General features: G+C 41.9%; 2 protein-coding genes across 2 annotated transcripts in view; one reads left to right on the top strand and one right to left on the bottom strand.

Annotated features, from left to right (window-relative positions):
- Positions 1-2,070, top strand: part of FGF2 (fibroblast growth factor 2) — a 58,604-nt gene extending 56,534 nt beyond the window's left edge. The window contains 2 exon segments of the mRNA XM_044680690.1: positions 1,802-1,963; positions 1,965-2,070. Coding sequence (XP_044536625.1) covers positions 1,802-1,963; positions 1,965-2,054 — 252 coding nt within the window. The 3' untranslated portion in view covers positions 2,055-2,070.
- A 175-nt stretch (positions 2,071-2,245) lies between these two features.
- NUDT6 (nudix hydrolase 6) overlaps positions 2,246-25,112 on the bottom strand; it is a 38,724-nt gene continuing 15,857 nt past the window's right edge. Inside the window, exons 3-4 of the mRNA XM_044680688.1 lie at positions 8,471-8,525; positions 2,246-2,766 (exon numbers count right to left, since the gene is read on the bottom strand). Coding sequence (XP_044536623.1) covers positions 2,369-2,766; positions 8,471-8,525 — 453 coding nt within the window. The 3' untranslated portion in view covers positions 2,246-2,368. The remainder of the gene's footprint in view (positions 2,767-8,470; positions 8,526-25,112) is intronic.

The following is a 25,112-nucleotide window of genomic DNA, read 5'->3' as shown; positions in this document are numbered from 1 at the left end:
CAACTTCTTGGTTATTTATTATGGAAAGGGAGCAGCAAGGTAGCTCATTGGATAGAGCACCAGGCCTGGAGTCAGGAGGCCTTGGGTTCATATCTGACCTCAACCACTTCCTAGCCGGGTGACCCTGGGCAAGTCTCGTAACCCCAGTTGCCTAGCCCGTGCTTCTCTTTGATCCTGGGGTTTAAAAAAACACAAAAAGAAGTGTGCTATAGTTAGGAGAGTGTACGAGTGTGTGGCCTCGGCTCTCTGCAGAGAGTTCTTTACCAAGTGTGGCCCCCCTTCCTTCCCTGTGGAGGTCAGCCCATGGCTCTGTCATGAGACTGTACATAAGGGAGGTTCTTCTGAGGCCAGAGCCCAGTGGAACAGAAAGTTCTGGCTTAGGAATCGGACGACCTAGTTCTTACGCTGGCATAGTCACTGACCAGCTTGTGTGACCCTGGGCAAGCCCCTCTTTGCCTCAGTTTCCCTCTTGCACAAAATGAGGTGGTTGAATTAGAAAGCTCCCAAGTCCCCTCAAAGGTCACCTATGGCAGGACCAAAGAGCACCTTACTTTTCATTCCCCCCCGAGAGTCCCACAAAGCAGCTCATTCTGCCTCGCACGTCCCTTACCGCTGGTGGCTGGATGATGGGAGCCTTTTATGCGGAGCGGCGCACCCTCCCAGGAAGTCCCAAGATGGGTTTTCTCCCAGGAGAAACATGTGCCGGGCCCTTCGAAGAGTGCGTGCTCGCTGGCCAGGCTCTCAGTTAGAAAGGCGGCCGGTGCCCTGTAGGCCCTGGGGTTAAGGAGCCGACTTTGCCCGGGCTTGAAAAGCTCCACCCTGGCCTTCTCGGGGGAGATTTGGCGGCGTCATGGGAGTAAGCAGGGAAGTAGGCTTCAGTATTAAAATGGGGTCCAGAAGGGCGTGAGGGTGACAGGAGCGATAGAAGGAGGGACCAAACAAGCAGGGAGACCAGGTTTAACTACCAGGAGGTGTCTGCTACTGAAGTGCCACCCTGCAGGATCTACACTGGGCCTATGGAAACCGGCAAGTAAACGCAAGAGTTTTATAACACTTTTAATCAGGGACAACTAAGAACAAGGATGGGGAAAGGGGCACCTACACTTTCAGACTAAGGGCAAACCCAGGTCAGGGAAGGGACTTACCTAAACTAACTGAGACCTAAGCCGGGCAGGGCCCAGAGACCAGCAGAGACCGAAGTGAGAATCCTCACAGTAGTGTCCAGCCTCACTCTGTGGTGTTTCTGCTCCTCCAGGACCACCTGCTGCACTCTCCCAGGTGGTAGATTCTGGGAGCTGACCTGCAGCTCAGATTGGGATTAATAGTCTCTACCAGAATCTCCCACAAGTAAATGTCAGTCTTCCTTCGGGATCTCTGGAAATCTGGTGTCTCCTGGGGTCAGTTGCTGCTTGCCCCAACCACCATGGAGTCTCTCTCAGTGAGCAAGAAGACACTTCCTGCTCGTTCATTCCATCTTGGAATTCTCCAGCCCTTCCTGCTAGGTCCACATAAACTATATATAAACTAATAACTAAGTAATCCTCACAACAGTGGGGAGGGGGGTGCTGCTGTGCAAACAAACAAACAAACAAACAAAAGCCTGGCTGTGCAGGGAGTTTGGCTCGTGTTTACTAGCCGGGTGATCGTGGGCCTTCCCCTCTGTGGACCCTCAGTTTCCTCGCCTAGGAAATGGGAATCAGAACGCTTCCCTCCGTGCCTCCCAGAGGCTTTCAGAAACAGGAGTTATGAATAATGATGATAATTGTGATAAAACGTAATCATTTTATTCTTCTGCTTTCAGAAATATGTGACCGAAGAATGTTTCTTTTTTGAACGTTTGGAGTCCAACAACTACAACACTTATCGCTCAAGGAAATACTCCAATTGGTACGTGGCGCTGAAACGAACGGGGCAGTATAAGCTTGGATCCAAGACTGGCCCGGGGCAGAAGGCCATCCTTTTCCTCCCCATGTCTGCTAAGAGCTGACTGGCACGGGGCCCTCAGTTTCTTCTTCCATACCAAATGGAGGAAAAAGATGGAAGAGAAAGGATAGAAACGTGGGCATGTTGGCCCCGTTGGGGAGGACTCTGGCCAAACTAATCTTTTATTTACCTGGGATGAGTTAAGTCATTGTGTCCATATGGAAAGATCACCACCTAGAGACTGAGGGGATGCCGGATGGGGAGCCTTCCTGGGACCCCTCTTTTCTTGCTCCGCTTACCTTTGTAAAAGAGACTCTGAAAGCCACGCACATTTTAAAGCACATTTATTCTTCTAAGAGGCCCACCGGTCACTTCCCGAGGCTGCTCTTCATTCACTTGGCCCCGTAAATTCTATTTAAATTATTAAAGGATGTCAATGTGAATTTTAATCCATCCCAGACATATTTTCGTAGCGCTCCGGCAAGTCCCTGTGATAGAGTTTATAGGACAGGCCCCTGTAGACGGCGGGGAGTTCCCGCACGGTCAGGTCGACCTTGTCAAAGCCTTCCCTGTGGCCGTAGAGCAGCAGCCTGGCCACTCTGCGGGTGACGGGGGTCGTCTGGCGGGCCTTGGCGAGGTCCGTGAGGGCCATCCACTCGCAGCGCAGGCACTCGTGCGGACAGAAGGAGATGCGGAAGGAGAGCGGCTTCAGACGGCACACCATGTACATGTCGGACTTCCCAAACGCGTCCGGACTCCCGTGCTGCTGCCTGATGCTCAGCAGGGCTTTGAACTCCGATCGGATGCCGGTCTCTTCCAGAACCTCCCGAGTAGCCGTGTCTCCTGGGGCGAGAGAAGAGCGGGCGACGGATGGCGTGGGGGCCTGCGGACGGCGGCTCCCGTGGGGGCCCGCATCCTCGTGCCAGGTTTCTGACTGACGCCCGAGAGGCCACGTACCAAAGCCAGCAAGAGGAGGCTTGCCATGCCCCTGCCCCAGAGGATGCCCCCAAAGGATGAAGACTACAAATGGCTTTTGAAGAAAAAACCCTTGCTTTCCGTCTTCGTAACTGCCCTCGTGCAGAAGGGCAAAGGCTAGGGTCAAGTGACTGGCCTGGCTCCCAGCTAGCAAGTGTCTGGGGCCAGATTCTACCAACGACTTTCTTAGGATTGATTGTAAAACTCGGATTCTTTTCTTAAGTGGCTGACCCAAGGAGTCACCCAAGGAGTCTCCGGGTCCTGGCCACGTATTTTGATGCATGAGAGATATGTGCACTCTGTACCCACTCAGGCTTGAGCCACCTGCCCTGTGCACGGGGCCCAAAAAGACCCAACCTGTCTACGTACACATTCGTGTCCTCGTGGGGTTTTAAAGTTGGAGATGAACTTAGAAGCACTGAGCCTCACCCCACTGTTTGACAGATAGGGACGCTGAGTCCCACGGAGAGGAAGGAGCTCGCCCAAGGCTGTGTGGCTAGGTAGCATGTGAGCCAGGGCTAGAGCCCAAGTGTCCTGACTCCCAGTTCAGTGCTCCATTTCCCCTAACCCAAGATGCTGCTGTTTAACTAGTGAGTGCCCGCACTCTCTCCCGAGCACCAAAGCTTCTTTCTATCTTTGCGTGGCGGCAGCCCCTCCTTGCCACCTTGTGCCTGGTGTGCCCTCTGGCCCCAGACCCTAAGATCCCAAGGAGCTCAAATAGATCGGGGCAGGACTAAAATGCCCCATTTACTATTATCTCGCTGTTCCAGTTTCCTTAGAGATAAGTGGGGAAAATGAGCACTTTTTAAGTACAACATTGTTATTTTCTGGCATCCTTTCTGGAATAATTAAAAGTAAATATGGTTGACTTCCTGATTAGAATCACTGATTCAGAACTAAAAGGAATCTCAGCTGCTTTAATCCAACACTAGATGTTCAGAGATAAAGAAACATTGAGGCCCAGAGAAGTCGGTGACTTGCCCAGCATCACACAAGTACACAATGCCAGAGCCAGAAGTTGAATAGTTGACTCCTGAGATGTGCCTTCCTCTGTGCCCTGAACATCCAGTGTATGGTTACTTTTTCCTTTCTTTCTTAAACCATTCTTTCTGTCTTAGTAAGAACTATAAGACAGAGGGACAAGGGCTAGGCAAACGAGATTAAGTGACTTGCCCAAGGTCACACAGTGAGGAAGTGTCAGAGGTTAGATTTGAACCCAGGTCCTTTCAGCTCCAGAACTGCCACTCTCTCCACTGTGCTACCTTGCTGCCCTGGTTACCTTTTCTAAGCAAGCATCCCTGGAGTGGGTTTTCCTGTTTTTTCTTCTTTCCTTCCATTACCACTCAGGGATCCAATGCTAATCAGTCTTGTTCCTTGGATGACATTATAGGACTCTAGAAAGATCCTTAGAGATTTGCTTCTCTCCGAACTCATTTTACAGATGAGAGAAAAGATTTTCAGAGAAGTGAAATGAATTTGATAGCTTGCATGTGACTGAACCCCCTTGCCACCATCCTCTTTCCTTCATTCACATTTGCTATAGGCGTCTGGTTTCCTTTAAAATACTTTTTGAATTGTTTCCACTGTTGTTGGCCATCAAGCAATAAGGTTATTGGAAAGCAAACATGGAGGGGAGTGGAAGAAAATCTCTCACTTCCCAGCACGTCCCCGTGGGCTCTTCCTGGAAACTGCCTTTCCAGCTCTCTGCCTTCCTTATGACTTGATCTCCTATTTTGGCAACGCTGGCAGTGGGGAAGACCGAAGGCAATTGGGAGGGTGCAGAATTTTGTTCCCATTTGTTAAATCTATCTGTGGGTCCCCCTACACTGACCAGCACAAATGAGAGGTGATTGTAGGCCAGACACACTTAGAAATTCGATTCTTAAAAACAGAGGAGGAAAGCAGAATAGAATTTGGAAAACTCGGTTCTTTTTAAATGAGCAAAATGGCTGAGTTTTCTTTCCTTATCTTTCAAGGCTATGGCACTCAGTTTTGTCCGGCTTCTTTTATATCCTATATCTATGGGGCTTTGTTTACTTAAACTGTTCTCCACATTTTTTTAAGCAAAGCCTTTGGAAAAGTATTTTAAAGATAAAAATCCAATGCCCTAATTGTTCTTTGCTGCTCATACCTGGAGAGATTGACATCGAATGTATAGTCTTAGGGCCCTTTCTAATGAGTAGGGCCAGAACTCCTGGGTCCTAGGGCACTGGGGACCTTGCAGGACTAAGCAACCAAAATTCCAGCTGGTTAAGGATTAGTTCTTCAATCAAAGTGACTGTATTTAGTCTCTAAAATCAGCTGAGAAAATGAGAAAAAGTAGATATTTGGGCATTCACGTGTTCATGGAGAGGGCCTAAATGTGGAACTTGTCTGGGCCAACGAGAGGACAATCTACCCTCTCCCGCAAGTAAAGGATGCTGTAGCTTTGCTTCAAAGCGAATTCCTTGATTTTCTCGTTCTGCTATCGTTTGTGTTACTTTAACGTACTGTAAATTAAGCAGAAAGACTATTTTGTGAGGCTGAAGAGCGAATGGATAACTGTCTTGTATCATTTTTATTGTTGTTGTTATTTTGCATATCTAAATACTTAGTTCTCTACAGGACAGTGCTGAAATGATGTTTACTGTTGCTGTTTGTATTCTGTGATACGTATTTAATGATGATGGGAAAGGGCTCCGTAGAATAGAAGTTTGTTTGCGCTGGGGGGTTCCCTCTGCTTTGTATGCACTGACATTCTCAGTCTGATTCGTGCTGGATGCTGCCTCGTAGTGGTGGAGACCTCCGTGACAAGGCGCCCCGTAAAGCTGCTTTCTTCCTTCTTCTTGGCCTTTGGTCAACAAGGTTCCATTCAATTTCCAGGTTATTACCATATTCTGACACAACGTAGCTTAAGCGGAGAGATGGGGGCTAGAGCTGCCATTTTAAAGATTCAGAGAATTCCCTCTACAGTCAGTGCAGGCCGGTGTCTTCTTTGTAATTTAGGCCCGGGGAGGGAAATAACTTGGCCAGGTTCTCACAGACAATAGATGTCAGAGATGGGACTTGAACTCAAAGCCAGTTCTCTACCCACTAGACCATGTTCTGTCATACAGCATCCCATTTATGTGGCAGCATGAGGGAATAAGTATTCCATGGCAATAGATTTTCCCAGTCACTTGAAATTTCCTCTTTTTTTTGTGCCAGAAGCTTTCTTTTTAAACAGAAATGGTCCTAAAGTAAATTTTGCCGATCCCTGCTTTGTCGAAGAGTTGTGTCCTTCACCTGTCCTGGATGGCTCTGAGCCACCCTCTTTCCCATCAGCGTGGTCCTAGGAGTTAACAAGGGCCGTGCACCCTGCCACCACTTATGCAGTATGCCTGACTTCACAGAGAAGTGCCCAAGTGAAGGGCTGAAGGTGGGCTCTCTCACTTAGTGCCCTGGCCTCAGAGCAAATTTTTGCTTCTCCAAAAGCTTTCTTTTCCTCCTCTCTAGACCAAGAGTTCCCTAGAAGGGTCTGGCGATTGATTTCAGGGCCCGATAACTTAGATGGGAAAAAATTACATTTCTGATTTCAGTGTAATTGATTTCCTTTGCCATCCTATATATTTGGTTCTATGCATTTAAAACTTATTCAGAAGGTCCCACAGGCTTCTCCAGAGCACCCGGAGGTCCGTGGCACAAGCAGGATTCTGAGCCCCAGTGCCAGAAACCTAAGATCTACAGTTGCCTAATCTCTGGGATAAGCAGGGACATTCTTAAGCTTAATGACTGTGTATGGCCAGCTCTCAATCATCACAGCTAGTGTAGACGCTCAGGAAGGTTGAAAATGCAGAAATCACCGGCTGCTTGTTTTGCTTTTGTTCTGTGATTTGGAAAGCAGTGAATCTTGTCCTGGATCTTCATAATACTCCAGATGAAACCACGAGCCCACTCTGTGTGGACAGGAGAAGCTTAAAAGCTATGTGTAACTCAACTCAAAGGACGTAGGCTTAGAGAGGGATGGAAGAGACCTCAGAAGTCATCTAGTCCTCATTTTGCAGATGAGGAAACTGAGGGATAAAGTGCCTTTCCCACCATCACCCAGAGGCAGAGAGGAGGCTATCCATCATACCACATTCACTCTGAATGGCCCCAAGGATGGGTCTTGAGCAGAAGTGTGATCTCTCGCCGTACCTTCTTCATACCTTTGCGAGGGCTGACGTGGGGCCAAGAAGTGTGTTGGTAGCAGGAACCTCCCCCCCGAGTCTCTGCCTGCCAGGCATCCCTTTATATGAAAGGATTTTAAGAGCCTGGAAACCAGCTTTGTTCTTTGAAACCCTTCTGCGTGTGGGTCACTGAGAGCTGGCTGTACAGCAAATTAAGGATGTCACCTCTGGGTGACATGCAAATAATAGTTTTAGAAGAAGGAAGCAGTTTTCCAAATTAGGAACTTAGATAAACTGAGGTCTCTACGTGTCCATAGGAAATATATAACATACTTTTAAATGGCATCTTCCCAATTCCAAATTTACAGGGCTCAGTGACCAGCTTTCATCAGGATTCCTGGTTGTGACAGGAATGACCTTTGTCACAAAAATACCTTTGAGGTGGTGCTTGTTGGCATCTGGGTGGTGGAGTGGATAAAGTGCCAGGCCTGCATTCAAGAGGACTCATTTTTGAGTTCAGATCCACCCACAGACATTTACTGTGTGACCCTGGGCAAGTCACTAAGCTCTGTTTGCCTCAGTGCTTCATCTGTAAAATGAACGGGAGGAGAAAATTCCAAATGGAGTCTCAAAGAGTCGGAAATGACCAAACAACAGCATGCTGTGCACGGTGCCTGGCACACAGTGGGAGCTCAATAATCATTTGCTGAATTGGCCCGATTTGCCTGGCTCTGATTTCTGAAGGGAGAATTGCATTCTCTCAGAAATAGGTCTGCCTATGCCTATGCTTTACTGATGGCTGTGTCTCTCTCTCTCTGGACCACTCTTGAGTTCTTCTGGATTCCTTCACAGGTTATTTTTGGTTAGGGGGAATCTGAAGCATAATAAGTGACAAAAATGAACAAATACATATAATCTAAATGGAATATGCATTAGATAAAGTGATAAAATAAAATAAAAATTAAGAGAAAATCCTAGGATCTTAGAGCAGGAAAGAAGTCTTAAAAGTCATTAAGGCCAAGCCTCCCATTTTGCAGATGAGGAAACTCAGGTACCCGGGACAGTTAATGTTTTACCCAGGGTCAAACAACTAGTTTATAGCTGGAATTTGAGGCCAAGTCCTTCAGACTCCAAGCCCAGTGCTCTATTTACTAAGCAATGCAGCCCCAGTTCTAATGCTAGGAACTAGTTTTGATTTTGTTTTGCTGTTGCGTCCCCAGAGAACTTGGCAAAAAGTTTAGCACATTGTGGGAAATTCATCAATGGCTATTGGGTCCAATAGAATTTGCTTTTACTTTTCCTTCAAACCCAGAGCTAACTCCTCCATCATCTTTTCTAGTTTGTAACAATCAGGAATTTCCAAATCATATTTACTCGCTAAGCAGGGTACTGCTTGAATTTCCTTACCTCATTCTAGGCCATTAAAAATAGAATGATACACATACCAATATCCTCTCCAGGCTCAGACAAACCTCCTGGAAACTTCCATGCATTTTTCGTCTGAATTATTAAACCAAAAAATAAAACAAAACAAAAAAAATTAATAGATTGCGCCTTTCCTGAAACCAGTTAAGATAACTGGGGGTGCTTAGCCTTTTTTAAAAACTCTTACATTCCATCTTGGGATCAATACTGGGTGTTGGTTCCAAGGCAGAAAAGTGGTAAAGGCTAGGCAATGGGGGTTAAGTGACTTGCCCAGGGTCACCCAGCTAGGAAGTGTCTGAGGCCAGATTTGAACCCAGGACCTCCTGTCTCTAGGCCTGGCTCTCCATCTACTGAGCCACCCAGCTGCCCCCCCCCCCCCCGGTGGTTGGCCTTTTGCCAGTTTCGCATGTTTAGACTTTGAAACATTTTTTTTTAGTAAGACCTTCATTATAAACAAATTTATTTATTTTTTTTTCCTTCCTTCCTTCCTTCCTTCCTTCCTTCCTTCCTTCCTTCCTTCCTTCCTTCCTTCCGCCTCTTTTTTCCCCTTTTTTTGAGACTGAGTCTTCCAATCTTATGTAGGCTAGAATTGCGGCAGCCAATCCCACTGCTAGGTGGAAGGGGAGCTTTACCCTTACACGGCTTCATCCGGGGTTGGTTTGCCCTTCTCCTTAGGCCTGGTGGCCCTGGGCTTGGCACAGACACCCAATTGGTATTCGTCTCCTTGCAGCTCAGAATTCCCAAACTCAAGCGATCCATGGGCCTAATTCTCCGCAGTAGCAGAGATTCCAGGCTGTTTTTGTTAATGTGATAAAAATTCTGGTATGACTGAAACCACGGAGGGAAACATCTATTGAGTGTTTGAGGCGAGACCTATGTACATATATATTAAGTTTGCTGCTAGTTGACTAGTTAGAGAAATAAGGAAATCTTGAAGCTGCTATAACTGAGTAGTCTGTTATATGTAACCACCAGTGTATGTAACTTTTAAATGTCCCCTTAAATACTCGGTCATATATTCAATAAGAAATGCTGATGAGCTGATGATGACTGTCTAAACCTTAAGTGACTTTATGTAAACGTATATTTGCTTCTCACGGGCAACACAAATAAAACTATTATTATCTGTTTATCAGACTATCTGTTGTTTCTTCCTTGTTTTTTGGGCGTGGGGTGGGGTGAGGGACGAAGGAGAGGAGTGGGAGTGAGGAAGATCTGGAGGGAGCAGAGCCTATTGGCCAAAAAGTCTGGAGCCAGAGGACCTGGATTTGAATTCTGGCTCTGTTAGCTCCCTAGGAAGCAGTGTGATAGAGACACGGAGAAAGCCAGGCAGTGTTAAAGCAGGCTGCTTCAGCAGAGCCAACAGAAGTGGGGATTAGGGATGGTGCCCGTGGCAGGCCATACTACTGAGGCTGCCATGCTTAGCTCTGGGCCCCGAGAGGGGGAAGGACATGTCTCCCAAGGACTTGGGATGAGAAAGAGCAGATAAGGTCTGAAAACAGAGGTCCACGGAGGTAAAGGGAACTGACCCACATCACACAGGCAGCATCAGAAACTCTGAGGATTTGGGCCTAGATCTTGTGATTCCAGAGTAGTCAACCCAACTTAGTCATGTTAAGAATTCTTGGAAAGGCTCAAAGGGTGGTTTATGTACTATACAGCGCCTCTCCCTTTCCCCTAACTCCTTCAGGTAACAGTTTCCCTAGAAAATGAAACATTGGCATCAGCACTGAAGACTCTGGAGGCACAAGCAGACCTGGAAAGTGGGAGAATGGGCCTGGAGGACTTCGAATCTCTTCCTGTTTAAAATTCTAAAGATCCTCAGATGTTGGAGCTAGCTTTCTATCCATTCTGCCAAGGCCTTTCAAAAAGATAAAATTAGAGAGTGTTTAATGAATTAGGGGATGACGGTAGAAAACATGCTGAATAGAATCCTTGGCTCCTTTGGCCATTCCAAAAGTAACGTTTCATCTGTTTTACGGGTTCTTTTCAAAGGCTAGTAATGCAGAGTGAGCCTCAGCCCTGGAGGTTTGTTTTCAGCTGTTTTCTTCTTCCAATACAACAGGGGATCCCCCTGGATTTTGAGAGAGGCCACTCAGGTTCCCACTCAATTCCCATAGGACCTTGGACAAGCCATTCTCTTCCCTGGCCCTCAGTTTCCTCATCAGCAAAGTGAAGGACGTGAACTAGCTGGCTGTAGGGGTTCTTCCCAGTTCCAAATCTATAGACCTTTTAGGAGCCTAAAACCCCAACCCAAGCCTAAGCCACCTTGGCCTAGAGTCAGACGGGTCAGTCCCTGGGGAATTTCCTTGCAGCCTGAGTCACTCTTTCATGGCACGATGCAGACACAGGTTTATTTCATATGAATGTTGGTGTTTTGCTAAAGGTGTAATGACACAAATTCTTGGCTGGCTGCTCTCCTGCCCTGGGAGTCTGGCTAGAAGGGAACCCATAGCAGCAGCTAGGTGGCCTGTCTCTGGGCGGCCTGTCACCACGAAACTCCTCCATAAAATGGCATTTGACGAGTCATTTCCATGGCAGAGTGGGCTATTTTTAAACCTGGAAGGTCTAGATTCTTCTTTAAAACAAAATGAAATCCCCATAGCTAACCAGACTAACTTCACAGGGAATCTGGTTCAGCTTTTTTAAATCAGGAGACAAATAGACATAAATGTATGTGATAAAGCAACTCAACTTGTCACATAAAAGTACTCCATGAGGCTATTCTTAAGAATGTTCTTTTTGTTAGAGTTTTGAACCTGATAAACATCAGGAAGAATGAACCTTAAAAGCAGAACAGAAAAACCACACATCTCTGTAACATTGGGAAAGCACTTGGTAAATCTTCCTAAATTCAAATCTGTACTCAGACACTTCCTAGCTGTGTGACCCTGTGTGAGTCACTTCACCTGGTTTGCCTCAGTTTCCCCATCTGTAAAATGAGCTGGAGAAGGAAATGGCCAACCACTCCAGTATCTCTGACAAGAAAACTCCAAATGTGGTCACCAAAAGCCGGACATAACTGAAACAACTGAACAACAACATATAAATGCCCATATAATATTTATAATATGTAATATGCTCTCTATAATATTCATAAGCTTTAATAGTTTAATTTGCTCTATGACTTGATATTATGTGAAAATATAAATGTCTATGTATATGTGTGTATATATCCACACACATATATGTTTAAAATATATTTGTATCTACATATCCAATGTCCTGAGTCTTAATTCAGTTTTAGCTATTAAAACTTATAAATATATATTTCTATATGAGCTAGCATTTATAGAGTATATATGTATATTCATACATGTATATAGAGATTTATCTATATGTGTATATATGTATACACATATGTACACATATAATATCTACATGCAAATGTTCTTTCCCAATTAACCAAAAGGAATTAGGGAAGGAAAGATTATTTGTAGGATTTTTAAAAAATGTGACTGGGGTGCAGCGGGGTAACTTAGTGGATTGAGAGCCAGGCTTAGAGACAGGAGGTCCTAGGTTCAAATCTGGCCTTTGACACTTCCTAGCTGTGTGACCCTGGATGAGTCACTTAACCCCCACTGCCCAACTCTTTACCACTCTTCTGCCTTGGAACCAGTACACAGTATGGTAGTTAATCTGTCAGTGGCTACAGGGGCAATTCTAGTATGGATGGATGAATGAATAATGAGGTTTCAAATGTTCTAAGCTGACTGAGTCACTATTTTCCAAACAAAAGACACACAGGCACATTCATGCACATGAGCACACATGTCCCAAATTGTTCCAAATAATAAAACTTTTTGGGTATTTGGGTTTCTTCATTTCCTAATGAAAGGCAGAGTAGTTCACTGTTCCAAACACCTTTTTCCATTCCAGGACACACCAGAGACATAAGGATTAGTATTAGTACAATTTTATCCCTACCTCTGGGTCTGAGTTTTGCCAGTCTGTTTAAATGTGTTGCTTAATCAGTCAGTTGCATCATGGCCCCATGGACCCATAGCGAGATAGTATTGTCCATGGGGTTTTTTGGCAAAGACAATGGTAGTGGTTTGCCATTTCCTTCTCTAGGTAAACAGAGATTAAGTGATTTGCACCAGGTTACACAGCTACAAAGTGTCTGTGACTGGATTTGAACTCAGGCCTCCAGGCCCAGTGCTCTCTACCCACTGAGCCAGAGCTCATTGATATTGTACTAAATCCCTAAATATGAGCTAGAAGGACCTTCATAGTCTAATCCCCACCTGAAGTAGGAATTCCTTTACAGGGTCGACAACAAACAGTCATTTAACCAACTATGAAACCTTAATTAAATCACCATCATCATCAGCTGCCAGAAGATCTGTAGGGCCAGGGGGTTCATTACAGTTCTAAACAGCCTATTGCATTCAACATGCTGGCATATTTGGATAACTCAATAGTGGCCATTGGACTGGAAAAAAATCCATTTCCTGACTTACAGTCCTAAAGAAGGGCAATGCCAAAGAATGTTCAAATTACTGAACAGTTGTGCTCATTTCACACACCTGCAAAGTTATGCTTAAAGTTCTGCAAGTTAAGACTTCAGCAGTGTGTGAACAGAGAATCATCAGAAGAGCAGGTTGGTTTTTGAGGAGGCAAAGAACCTAGCGATAAAATTGCCAATGTTTACTGACTGATGGAGAAAGCAAGGGAATTCCAGAAAAACATCTACATCTGCTTCGTTGACTACACTAAAGCCTTTGACTCTGTGGCTCTTCAAAGAGATGGGAGAACCAGATTATCTTACTAGTCTCCTGAGGAACCTGTATGTAGGTCAAGAAACAACAGTGAGAACCCAACATGGAAAAACTCGTTGGTTTAAGGTTGGAAAGGAGTACAGTAAGGCTATTTGTTGTCACCTTATGTATGTAACTTAAATGCAGAGTCCATATTGCGAAGTGCCAAGCTGGAGGAATCAAAAGCCAGAATTGAGGATGCCAAGAGAAATATCAACAATCTCAGATATGTGGACCTTGATACCATCTTGATGGCAGAAAGTAAGGAAAAATTAAGAAATTTCTTGATTAGAGTGAAAAGGGAGAGTCTAAAAACTGGCTTGAAGCTTCACATTATAAAAACTAAGATCTTGGCAACTGGTCCCATAACTCTGGCATAGAGAAGAAAAAGAAATGGAAGCAATGTCAAGTTTTATGTTCTTGGGCTCAAAGGTCACTGCAGGCGGTGACTGTAGCCATGAAATTAAAAAGATGTTTGTTCCTTGGAAGGGAAGCTATGGCAAATCTGGACAGCATACTAAAAAGCAGAGACATCACTTTGCTGATAAAGTCCCATATAGTCAAGGGTATGGTTTTCCCAGGAGTAATGTATGGCTGTGAGAGTTGGAAAGGGAAACTACAGGGAAAGGTGAGCACCACAGAACTGACACTTTCCAATTGTGGTTCTGGAGAAGGCTTTTGAGAGTTCCTTGGACAGCAAGGAGATCAAATCAGTTAATATTTAAAGAAATTAATTCAGACTATTCACTGGAAGGTCAAATACTAAAGCCTTAAATACTCTGGTCACATAAAGAGAAAACAAGACCACTAAAAAAGGCTGTGAAGTAGAAAAGATTGAAGACAAAAAGAAAAGGAGATGGCAGAGGATGAGATGAATGTGTAGTGCCATGGAAACCACAAACATGAACTTGTATAGACTTCAGGAGAAAGTAAAGGATAGAGGAACCTGGAGTGCTATAGTCCATGGTGTCACAAAGAGTCAGACACAACTGAACAACAACAGACCTAATTAGGAAGCTCTTTTTTCCCAATAGAGTGGAAAGGCATAGGATTAAAGACTTCAAACTGGAAGGGACCTTGGCTGTCCTTTAGTCCAGTCACTCCATTTCAGAGGTGAGGAAACTGTGGACCAGAGAAGTTAACTGGCTTGCTCAAAGTCAAATTGTTGGTGAGTGGCATATTGCTGGGGCTTCATAAATACTCCATGACTTGAAATAATATCAAAGAGTCCCTCTTAGAGTGAAAGGAGAAAGGGTAGGATTAAAGTGGGAAAACAAGATGGAGGGGAATACACAGATGGTAATCATAACTATCAACGTAAATGAGATGAACTCACCATATGACCGAAGTAGATAGAGTGGATTAAAAAACAGAATCCTATGATATGTTGTTTATAAGAAACATATTTGAGGTAGATAGACTCACAAAGAGTAAAGGTAAGGGGATGGAGCAGAATCTATTGGACTTCAAACTGAGATATTAAAAAAAAAGAGTAGCAACCATGATCTCAGACAAAGCTAAAGCAAAAATAGATCTGATTAAAGGCGATAAGGAGGGTAATAATACCTTGATAAAAGGCAATATAGTCAATGAAGTAATATCAGTCCTTAACATATATGCATAAAATAGTATAGTCTCCAGATTTTGAAAGGAGAAACTAAGGGAGCTTAAGGAGGAAATTGACAATAAAACTATACTAGTGGGGGACTTGAACCTTCCCCTATAAGAACTAGATAAATCGAACAAGAAAATGAACAAGAAAGAAGTAAAGGAAGTGAATTTAATTTTAGAAAAGTTACCTGAAGTAAATTGATTCAATTTAAAATTTAACTCAAAAAAAGGAATATATCATCTTTTCATTAGCACATGGCGCATATACAAAAACTGACCTTGTACTAGGGCAGTGTTGGCAAACGTTTCTGAGATTGCATGCCCAAACTATAATTTCGAGCTGCCTGGGAACACCCCTCCCCCATTGCTCCAGACAACAAGGAGGAAGTGCTCATATTGAATGGCTGGATAGAGGGGTAAAGAATGTCAAAAATGTCCCTGGGTGCTGTGGAGAGGGGAAAAAGAGCAGCCCCCTCCATTCCTCCCTGGCACCCATGTCACGGCTTCCCCAACAGAGTACTAGGGCATAAGAACATCATAACCAAATGCAGAAAAGCAGAAATAATAAGTGCAACCTTTTTAGGACATAATGTAATTGAAATTATAATCAATAAGGGTTCATGGAAAGGCAAATTAAAAATTAATTGGAAATAACTTAATTCTTCAAAAAGGGTGGGTCAAAGAAGAAATCATAGAAATGATCAATGATTTCATTAAAGAGAATGACAATAAGAATACAACATATCAAAATGTATGGGATAGAGCCAAAGCAATACTTGGGGGAAATTTTATATCCCAGAATGCTTACATCAATAAAATAGAAAACAAGTAGATCAATGAATTGGTTATGCAACTAAAAAAACTAGAAAAAACAACAAATTAAAAATCCTTAAAGACAAAATTGGAAATTCTAAAAATTGAAGGAGAAATTAATAAAATTGAAAATAAAAGGAGGTCTGCCCAGTTGACACTAATCCATTTATTCTAGTTCCTTTAGGCAATCTTTCAATGAATTGTCATCCCTCCTCAATATACTAAGAGCCAGTCTGCATTTCACCATCTTGTCTAAAAGGTGATCAAAAGACACTTTGTCAAATATCTTTGTTGCTGAAGCCTGGGTATACTTGTTTATATTTCTTGGTGCTACCAGGTTAGGAAAATTATCAGGAAAGGAAATGAAGTTAGTCTACTGTGACTTATTCTTAATGAACCCAACCTGGATCACTCATTCCTCCCTCCATACTCTGACCCTTTGTGGGTTTTGTGGGTTGCCTGGTTATGAGTACCTAGGGATGACACAATACTTTAATAACTCATTCAAGAATTTTTCAGGAATAAATGTCAAATTCGCTAAATCCAATTTTTCCCCCTTTTTAAAAAATTGGGATATTTCCTCATCATAGATCCTGTAGTTTTCCACAACGATTACTGATGACATTTAGCAAGTTCTTTCAGTAATAAGTGGTATAACCCACCCAGTCCAGATGTTTGGAAGACACTGAAAACAGCAAGGTGTTCTTTTACCTTTTATCTGTTTATCCTAGGGCTTAATATCCAGCTAATGATTTCTGGTCCATTTTTTGCAGACGAAAAACTGAAAAAAGGGGTGTAGCAACCCTTTGTAGAAGATGCCTCAAATTATAGCTGCCAAATAGCCACTTTCCCAAGGGGAATGAATTTAGCCCTCTGTGCCAGAGTCTACAGCCCAAGGAGTGGACCACCCAGTGTGAAACCAACAAAAGTCTCTTAGTGAAGTCAGTTTTTTCTAACTACTTTGTATTCTCCCGGTAGTTACTGCCTCAGACCAGTCTAATATTTGGGTTAGGAGGAGTACATTTCTTTGTTTCTCATAGCACCTCAGGGTTAGGGCCAGGAAACTACAAATGTGTCCAAAACTTCACTTAGCAAAAATGGAAAGGGTCTGTAAAGTAGAAATGGTGTTCTTTGTTCTGGGATTACACCCATATTTGTTCTCTTGCATCCTATCCTACCCAGTTTAGGGACCATATCTTCCCTAAACTTTGTACTACCCCCAAGGCCAAGCACAGTGCTTTGCATACAATAGATGCTCAATAGATGCTTGTCGCCTGAATCCAAAGAAATGTCAATGCAGGACTATGACAAAGCCTGAGGAAAGTGGTGGCTGGTGTCAAAGTCAGGAGGACTTGGGTTCTAGCCTTTCTCCTGAAACATACTGGCTGTAACTCTGGGAAAAATCAGTTAACCTTTCAGATATTCAGTCATTCAACTAGCATTTATTAAGTGCCTACAATGTGACAGGCATTGGAGATACAAAAAAATGTAAAAATAGTTACTGAGCTCTAGGAGCTCATAGTCTAATGAGGAGACAACATGGGAACAACTATATAGTTAACAATCCATAAACATTTATTAAATACATACTTTGTGTCAAACACTGTACCAAGTGTTGAGGATGTAAAAAGATGCCCTTGAGGAGTTCACAGTCTAATGGGGAGGCAACATGGGAACAACTATGTAGTTAATAATCCATAAACATCATTTTTTATTGGGACTAAATTGTCTTTATTCTACTTATACTTTTCATTTGACCTGGTTGATAAATAGTCAATCAAATGGAAAATATTCAAATAAGCATCATTTATTGAGTACCTAATATGCATCACACACTGTGCTAAGAGCTGAAGATGCAAAAAGAGGCCCTTGAGCAGCTCACAATCTAATGTGGGAGACCAGAAGCAAAAACATATATGCAGATAAGCAGTATACAGAATAAATAGAAACAATTAAGAGAGGGGAGGCACCAGAAACAAGAAGGGTTTAGAAAGTCTTCCTGTGGCAGATGAAATTTTAGGTGGAACTTGTTTACAAACAAGATATATACCCAGGGTAAATTGGGGGTAGTCTCAGAGGGAAAAAACTAAGATTAGGGAGGACTCAGAGCTTTAGGCAGGTCTCTAAGATCTGAAGTTATAGAAAAGGTATATGGAATTCTGGGAAGATGGTGGCTTAGATGGAGCAAATCTTAAGACCTCTGCACCCTTTCCACACTGAGATATGAAATAAAGTGCTTCAAGAAGAAAGAGGACCAAATCTAACAACAGGACATAGCTGGGGGAATTCTACTGCTGGACACCTCAGCAAAAACACTCCATCTTTCCCCACCTTTTTTCGAGGTTTTAGCCTCAGGGCACAATAAGCTACAGACTAACCCAGTCCAGGCTTAATCCCATCAACTGGACAGACAAATCTTCAGAGGGCAGGGAAACTTCAACACCCCTCCCCTATAGACTGCAGAGAAAGTAACTACAAACCTCCATTGCCAGCTAGGGGAAGACCTTTCATCAAAGCTTGTTACATCCATCTGCTTAACCTAGCAGAGCAGAGAAGGAAAAAATTTGAGTAAACAAGAGAAAAAGAGAAAAAAAATTACAATTGACAGCATCTTTCCAGGAAGTGAAAAAAAGAGCAAATGAAATAGAAGAAGATCAGGAAGCTCCAGGAAATTGGACCCAAGCTTTGGAAGATCTCAAAATTCAATTAACTCAAGAACTTCAGGAACTCAAAAAACAATCAAGAGAGGCTGAAGACAATTTGAAAAAAGAAATACATGAACTAAATCAAGAAAATAATGTCTTAAAAGCCAAAATTGACCAGCTTGAAAACAAAACAAAGAAGGCAAAAGATGATCTACAAAGAAGGAGAAGGATGACCAAAAAGCCAGGGATGAAATTCAGTCTTTAAAAAAATAGAACTCCACAACTAGAAGCAAGTGACTTCACAAGGCAGCAAGAATATATAAAACAAAATTTAAAAAATGAAAAATTTGAGGAGAATATGAAACACCTCATTGTCATAGTCAAAGATCTGGAAAACAGATCTTGAAGAGACAATTTAAGAATTATTGGTCTACTGGGACATCATGACAACAAAAAAAGCCTGCACATCATCCTATAGGAAATTATCCAAGAAAACTGCCCTGACATTCTTGAACAAGAGGGAAATGTGGAAATTGAAAGAATCCACAGATCACCTCCTACATTTAATCCACAACTGACAACTTTCAGGAATATTATAGCCAAATTCAAAAACTACCAGACCAAGGAAAAAATATTACAAGCTGCTAAGAAGAAGTAATTCAGATACCAGGGAACCACAGTTAGGGTAATACAGAATATGGCTGCATCTACATTGAAGGACCAGAAGGCATGGAATATAATATTCTAGAAAGCAAGAGAAGTGGGTCTACAACCAAGAATCAACTATCCAGCAAAACCGACTATATTTTTGCAGGGGAAAGTATGGCCATTCAATAAATTTGAAGATTTCCAAGCATTCATAAAGAAAAAAATGGACTTAAACAGAGAGTTTGCTGCCCAAAGACAGAACTCAAGAGAATCACCATAAGGTAATTAAGAGAGCAGGGGGGAAAAAAATCTCTTCTTTAAGGGACCCAATAAGTTCAATTGATTTGTATCCCTAGAAGAAAAGAAGATATTGGCAAATATTAAAAATTGTTATTATCAACAGGGTAACTAGAAGAAGTTTAATTAGAGCGAACAGTGACAAACTGTATAGGATGAAATGTCAAGATATATATATATATATACATATATATATATATTCACACACACAAATATATATATACACATATATATATGTATAAATATAAAACTAGAGGGAAAAAAGGAGATAATATTAAGAGAAATGGGAAAACAGACAAAAAGGAGTAAATTTATATTCCATAAACTAGAGGGAAAAAAGGAGATAATATTAAGAGAAATGGGAAAACAGACAAAAAGGAGTAAATTTATATTCCATAAACTAGAGGGAAAAAAGGAGATAATATTAAGAGAAATGGGAAAACAGACAAAAAGGAGTAAATTTATATTCCATAAAGAAACGTGTGGGGCGAACAGAGGAGAAGACCAATTCTGTGGAAGGGTAAAGAGGTTGGAGAGAGGAAATACTTAATTCTTAAGTGCATTGAAATTAACTTAAAGAGGGAAGAACAATCAGATCCATTGGGGCAGAGAATTGATTCATGCCCTATAAAGAAGTAGAAGAGTAACAAAAGGACTGGTGGGGAGGTAAGCAACACTAGGGAGGGGGTAGCTTAAAAAGACCCTAAAGAACAATAAGAGGGGAATAAGAAGTGGGGGGAAAGGGAAGTACTATAAGGGAGGGAATTAGGGGAACTGATTAAAAACAGTAAGGATGGGATTTGTGCAAGGGGAATGGTACCAAAGGAGCCAGAGAAGGCAGTTGCTGATAGTTGCTGACAGTTGAGACCAGGAGAGGATTCTGGGAATTTCTCAAAGGAAGAGGATAGAGGAGAGGTCTTTGGGCAGATGATTGAGAAGAGGGAGGAGGAGGACAACCCAGCTTGGATCCAGACCTGAGGGCTTCTTGAGGATCTTTCTTTTGGAAGTTGAAAGTCTGATTCCTTGATCAAAGCCATTCCATCACATCTCACCCATCCATTGAGTGAGCTAAGTGATTGGACTCCATTTTGGGAGCGATCTCTTACTCTCCTTCTCCCATTACTCAACCTTGCTGAGAGACACCCTTTCAGTCAAAACTTACAATTATAGAAAAGGATAGAAACAGAAAGCTAGAAATAGAAACAGAAGGAGAAGGGGTGGGGAAAGAAGCTTAGGAGTGGGAACCCCAAAGGTTCCCTCCTAAGTGACAGACCCCATAGAAATAGAGAAGAGGCACCCCCAAATCTCTCTGCCTTTCACCCCTTTCTCGAATCCCTGAATTGCAAATAACAAATAATTGCAAATAATAAAAGCCGTTCATCAGATAGCATTCCAGAGTGCATGAGAGACAGCAAGGCAGAAGGGAACCACAGCTTGATCTGGCTGCTTCCATCTTGAAGCCAGACCACTCACTGTGAAATTAACTGATTGGGGGAAGGTTTGTGTGAACCCAGTCCTTATTCAAAATTGGAATGGGGTACAACATACCTTGTCTTATAGGGAACCCTCACTCCCAACTCCTGTGGGGTGGCACGACCACCCAGGTCACCCAGTTTCAGGGTGACACCCCTTTAAAGTCTCGCAGTGTATATTTTGCCCCAGGAGAGAGCTGGAAGAGACACCCAACACAGACTCTCTCTCTTTCTCCCTTCTATCAAACATTCATGACTGGCCTTTTTATGTTACAAAACAAAAGACTGATATAGAAGGAAATAGTGAAAGAACAAAGGGCAGGACAAGGGCAGAGAATCAAAATGTCTGGGAATACAGAGTTGATAATTATAACTCTGAATGTGAATGGGATGAACATGCCTATAAAACGGAAGCAAATAGCAGAGTGCATTAGAAACCAAAATCCTACCATATGTTCTCTACAAGATACACACAGGAGGAAGACAGACATACACAGAGTAAAAATAAAAGGCTGGAGCAAAATCTATTGGGCTTCAACAGAGAAAAAGAAGGCAGGAGTTGCAATCATGATTTCTGACAAAGCCAAAGTAAAAATAGATCTGGTTAAAAGAGATAGGGAAGGTAATTACATCCTGATGAAAGGCAGTATAAAAACAATGAAGAAATAGCAGTACTCAACATGTATGCACCAATTGGTATAGCATCTAAATTTCTAAAGGAGAAACTGGCAGAGCTCAAGGAGGAAATAAATAATAAAACTACACTAGTAGGAGACCTATACCTTCCCCTATCAGATCTAGATAAATCAAATCAAAAAATAAATAAGAAAGAGATAAGAGAGGTAAATGAAATCCTAGAAAAAATTAGAGTTAATAGATATATGGAGAAAATAAATATGGACAAAAAGGAATACGCCTTCTTTTCAGCAGCACATAGAACATTCACAAAGATGGACCATGTACAGGCATAGAAACATGGCAAAAAATGCAAAAAAGCAGAAATAATAAATGCAACCTCATCAGATCATAATGCAATAAAAATAGTTATTAGCAAGGATACATGGAGAGGCAAACCAAAAACGAACTGGAAATTAAATAATATGATTCTTCAAAATCTGTTAGTTAAAGAACAAATCATAGAAACAATTAATAATAAAATACAACACCCATTCCTATTGAAAACACTAGAAAGTATAGGAATAGAAGGACCTTTCCTAAAAAAAATAAACAGTATATATCTAAAACCATCAACAAGCATCATATGCAATGGGGATAAATTAGAAGCCTTCCCAATAAGATCAGGAGTGAAACAAGGATGCCCATTATCACCTCTATTATTTAACATTGTACTAGAAACACTAGCAGTAGCAATTAGAGAAGAAAAAGAAATTGAAGGTATTAAAATAGGCAATGAGGAGACCAAGCTATCACTCTTTGCAGATGAGATGATGGTCTACTTAAAAAATCCTAGAGAATCAACTAAAAAGCTAGTAGAAATAGTCAACAAGTTTAGTAAAGTTGCAGGATACAAAATAAATGCACATAAATCATCAGCATTTCTATATATTTCCAACACATTGCAGTGGCAAGAATTAGAAAGAAAAACATCATTTAAAATCACCCTAGACAATATAAAATACTTAGGAATCTATCTACCAAAATAAACACAGAATTATACAAACACAACTACAAAACACTTTCCAAACAATTAAAACTAGATCTAAACAATTGGAAAAACATTGATTGCTCATGGATAGGACAAGCTAACATAATAAAAATGACCAATCTACCCAAATTAATTTACTTATTTAGTGCCATAACTATAAAACTACCAAAAAACTTCTTTACTGAATTAGAAAAAACTATAACAAAATTCATTTGGAAGAACAAAAGATCAAGAATATCAAGGGAAATAGTGAAAAAAACTGTGAAGGAAGGTGGCCTAGCATTACCAGATATTAAACTATACTATAACACAGCAGTCATCAAAACCATATGGTACTGGCTAAGAGACAGAAGGGAGGACCAGTGGAATAGCCTTGGGGTAAGTGATGTCAGCAAGACAGTCTATGATAAATCCAAAGAGCCCAACTTTGGGGACAAAAATCCACTATTTGACAAAAACTGCTGGGAAAATTGGAAAACAATACGGGACAGATTAGGTTTAGATCAACATCTTACACCGTACACCAAGATAAATTCAGAATGGCTGAATGACTTGAATATAAAAAAGGAAACTATAAGTAAATTAGGTGAACACAAAATATTATACTTGTCAGATCTCTGGGAAGGAAGGATTTAGGGCAGCTGGGTAGCTCAGTTTATTGAAAGTCAGGCCTAGAGACGGGAGGTCCTAGGTTCAAATCTGGCCTCAGACACTTCCCAGCTGTGTGACCCCAGGCAAGTCACTTGACCCCCACTGCCCACTCTTACCAATCTTCCACCTAGGAGTCAATACACAGAAGTTAAGGGTTTTAAAAAAAGGAAAGATTTTAAAACCAAGCAAGAGTTAGAAAAAATTACAAAATGTAAAATAAATAATTTTGATTATATTAAATTAAAAAGGTTTTGTACAAACAAAAACAATGCAACCAAAATCAGAAGGGAAACAAAAAACTGGGAAAAAATCTTTATAACAAAAAACTCTGACAAAGGTTTACTTACTGAGATATAAAAGGAGCTAAATCAATTGTATAAAAATAAAGCCATTCCCCAATTGATAAGTTGGCAAGGGAAATGAATAGGCAATTTTCAGATAAAGAAATCAGAACTATCAATAAGCACATGAGAAAGTGTTCTAAATCTCTAATAATTAGAGAAATGCAAATCAAAACAACTCTGAGGTACCACCTCACACCTAGCAGATTGGCTAAAATGACAGCAAAGGAAAGTGATGAATGGTGGAGGGGATAAGGTAAAATTGGGACATTAATGTATTGCTGGTGGAGTCGTGAATTGATCCAACCATTCTGGATGGCAATTTGGAACTGTGCCCAAAGAGTGCTAAAAGATTGCCTGCCTTTTGATCCAGCCATACCATTGCTGGGTTTGTACCCCAAAGGGATCATAGGGAAAAAGACGTACAAAAATATTTATAGTTGCGCTTTTTGTGGTGGCAAAAAACTGGAAAACGAGGGTACGCCCGTCAATTGGGGAATGGCTGAACAAATTGTGGTATATGCTGGTGATGGAATACTATTGTCCTCAAAGGAATAACAAACTGGAGGAATTCCATGTGAACTGGAATGACCTCCAGGAATTGATGCAGAGTGAAAGGAGCAGAGCCAGGAGAATATTATACACAGAGACTGATACACTGTGGTACAATGGAATGTCATGGACTTCTGTACTAGTAGCAATGCAATGACCCAGGAAAATTCTGAGGGATTTATGGAAAAAAGCACTTCTGACATTTAGAGGAAGAACTACAGGAGTGGAAACCTAGAAGAAAAACAACTGCTTGAATACAAGAGTTGATGTGGACATAATTTGGAATGTAGACTCTAAACAATCACTCTAGTGCAGTGGTTCTCAAACTTTTTTGGCCTACTGCCCCCTTTCCAGAAAAAATATTACTTAGTGCCCCCTGGAAATTATGAAACTATTTATTGAACTCAGAATAGAATTTAATACAAAAAAAGTGTGCTCTGTGACCCTGGGCAAGTCACTTGACCCCCATTGCCCACCCTTACCAATCTTCCACATATGAGACAATACACCGAAGTACAAGGGTTTAAAAAAAAAAAAAAAAGTGTGGCCATCATCACCTTCCTGGATCACTGCAGCACCCACCAGGGGGCAGTAGTGCCCACTTTGGGAATCACTGCTCTAGTGCAATTATCAATAATATAGAAATAGCTCTTGATGGATGACACATGAAGAAACCAGTGGAACTTCACCCCAGCTATGGAGGGGGGAGGGCTTTGGGGGGGAGGGGAGAGTAAGAACATGAATCATGTAACCATGGAAAAAGTTTTTCTAAAAAAGAAAATCAGGGCAGCTGGGTAGCTCAGTGGAGTGAGAGTTAGGCCTAGAGACAGGAGGTCCTAGGTTCAAACCCGGCCTCAGCCACTTCCCAGCTGTGTGACCCTGGGCAAGTCACTTGACCCCCATTGCCCACCCTTACCAGTCTTCCACCTATGAGACAATACACCGAAATACAAGGGCTTAAAAAAAATCAATAAATCAATAAACAAATAAATAAATGGATAAATAAATGAATAAATAAATAAATGTATAGTATTGCATTAGAAGAAGGAGTTTCCCCTGCAAGGTCTCTATAGCAAAGAAATCCCTCCCTTCTGCCCTTCCTTCCTTCCTCTCTCTTTTTGCTACAGAGGATCTCTAGGGTTTTTTTATTCTTATTCTCTTATCTTGCCATCTCTGGTGAAAGGGAAAAAGAGGAGAAAGATAGGT

The sequence above is a fragment of the Gracilinanus agilis genome, chromosome 6 (genome assembly GCF_016433145.1).
Source record: "Gracilinanus agilis isolate LMUSP501 chromosome 6, AgileGrace, whole genome shotgun sequence".
NCBI lineage: Eukaryota > Metazoa > Chordata > Mammalia > Didelphimorphia > Didelphidae > Gracilinanus > Gracilinanus agilis.
This window is presented reverse-complemented; position numbering and strand designations above follow the sequence as displayed.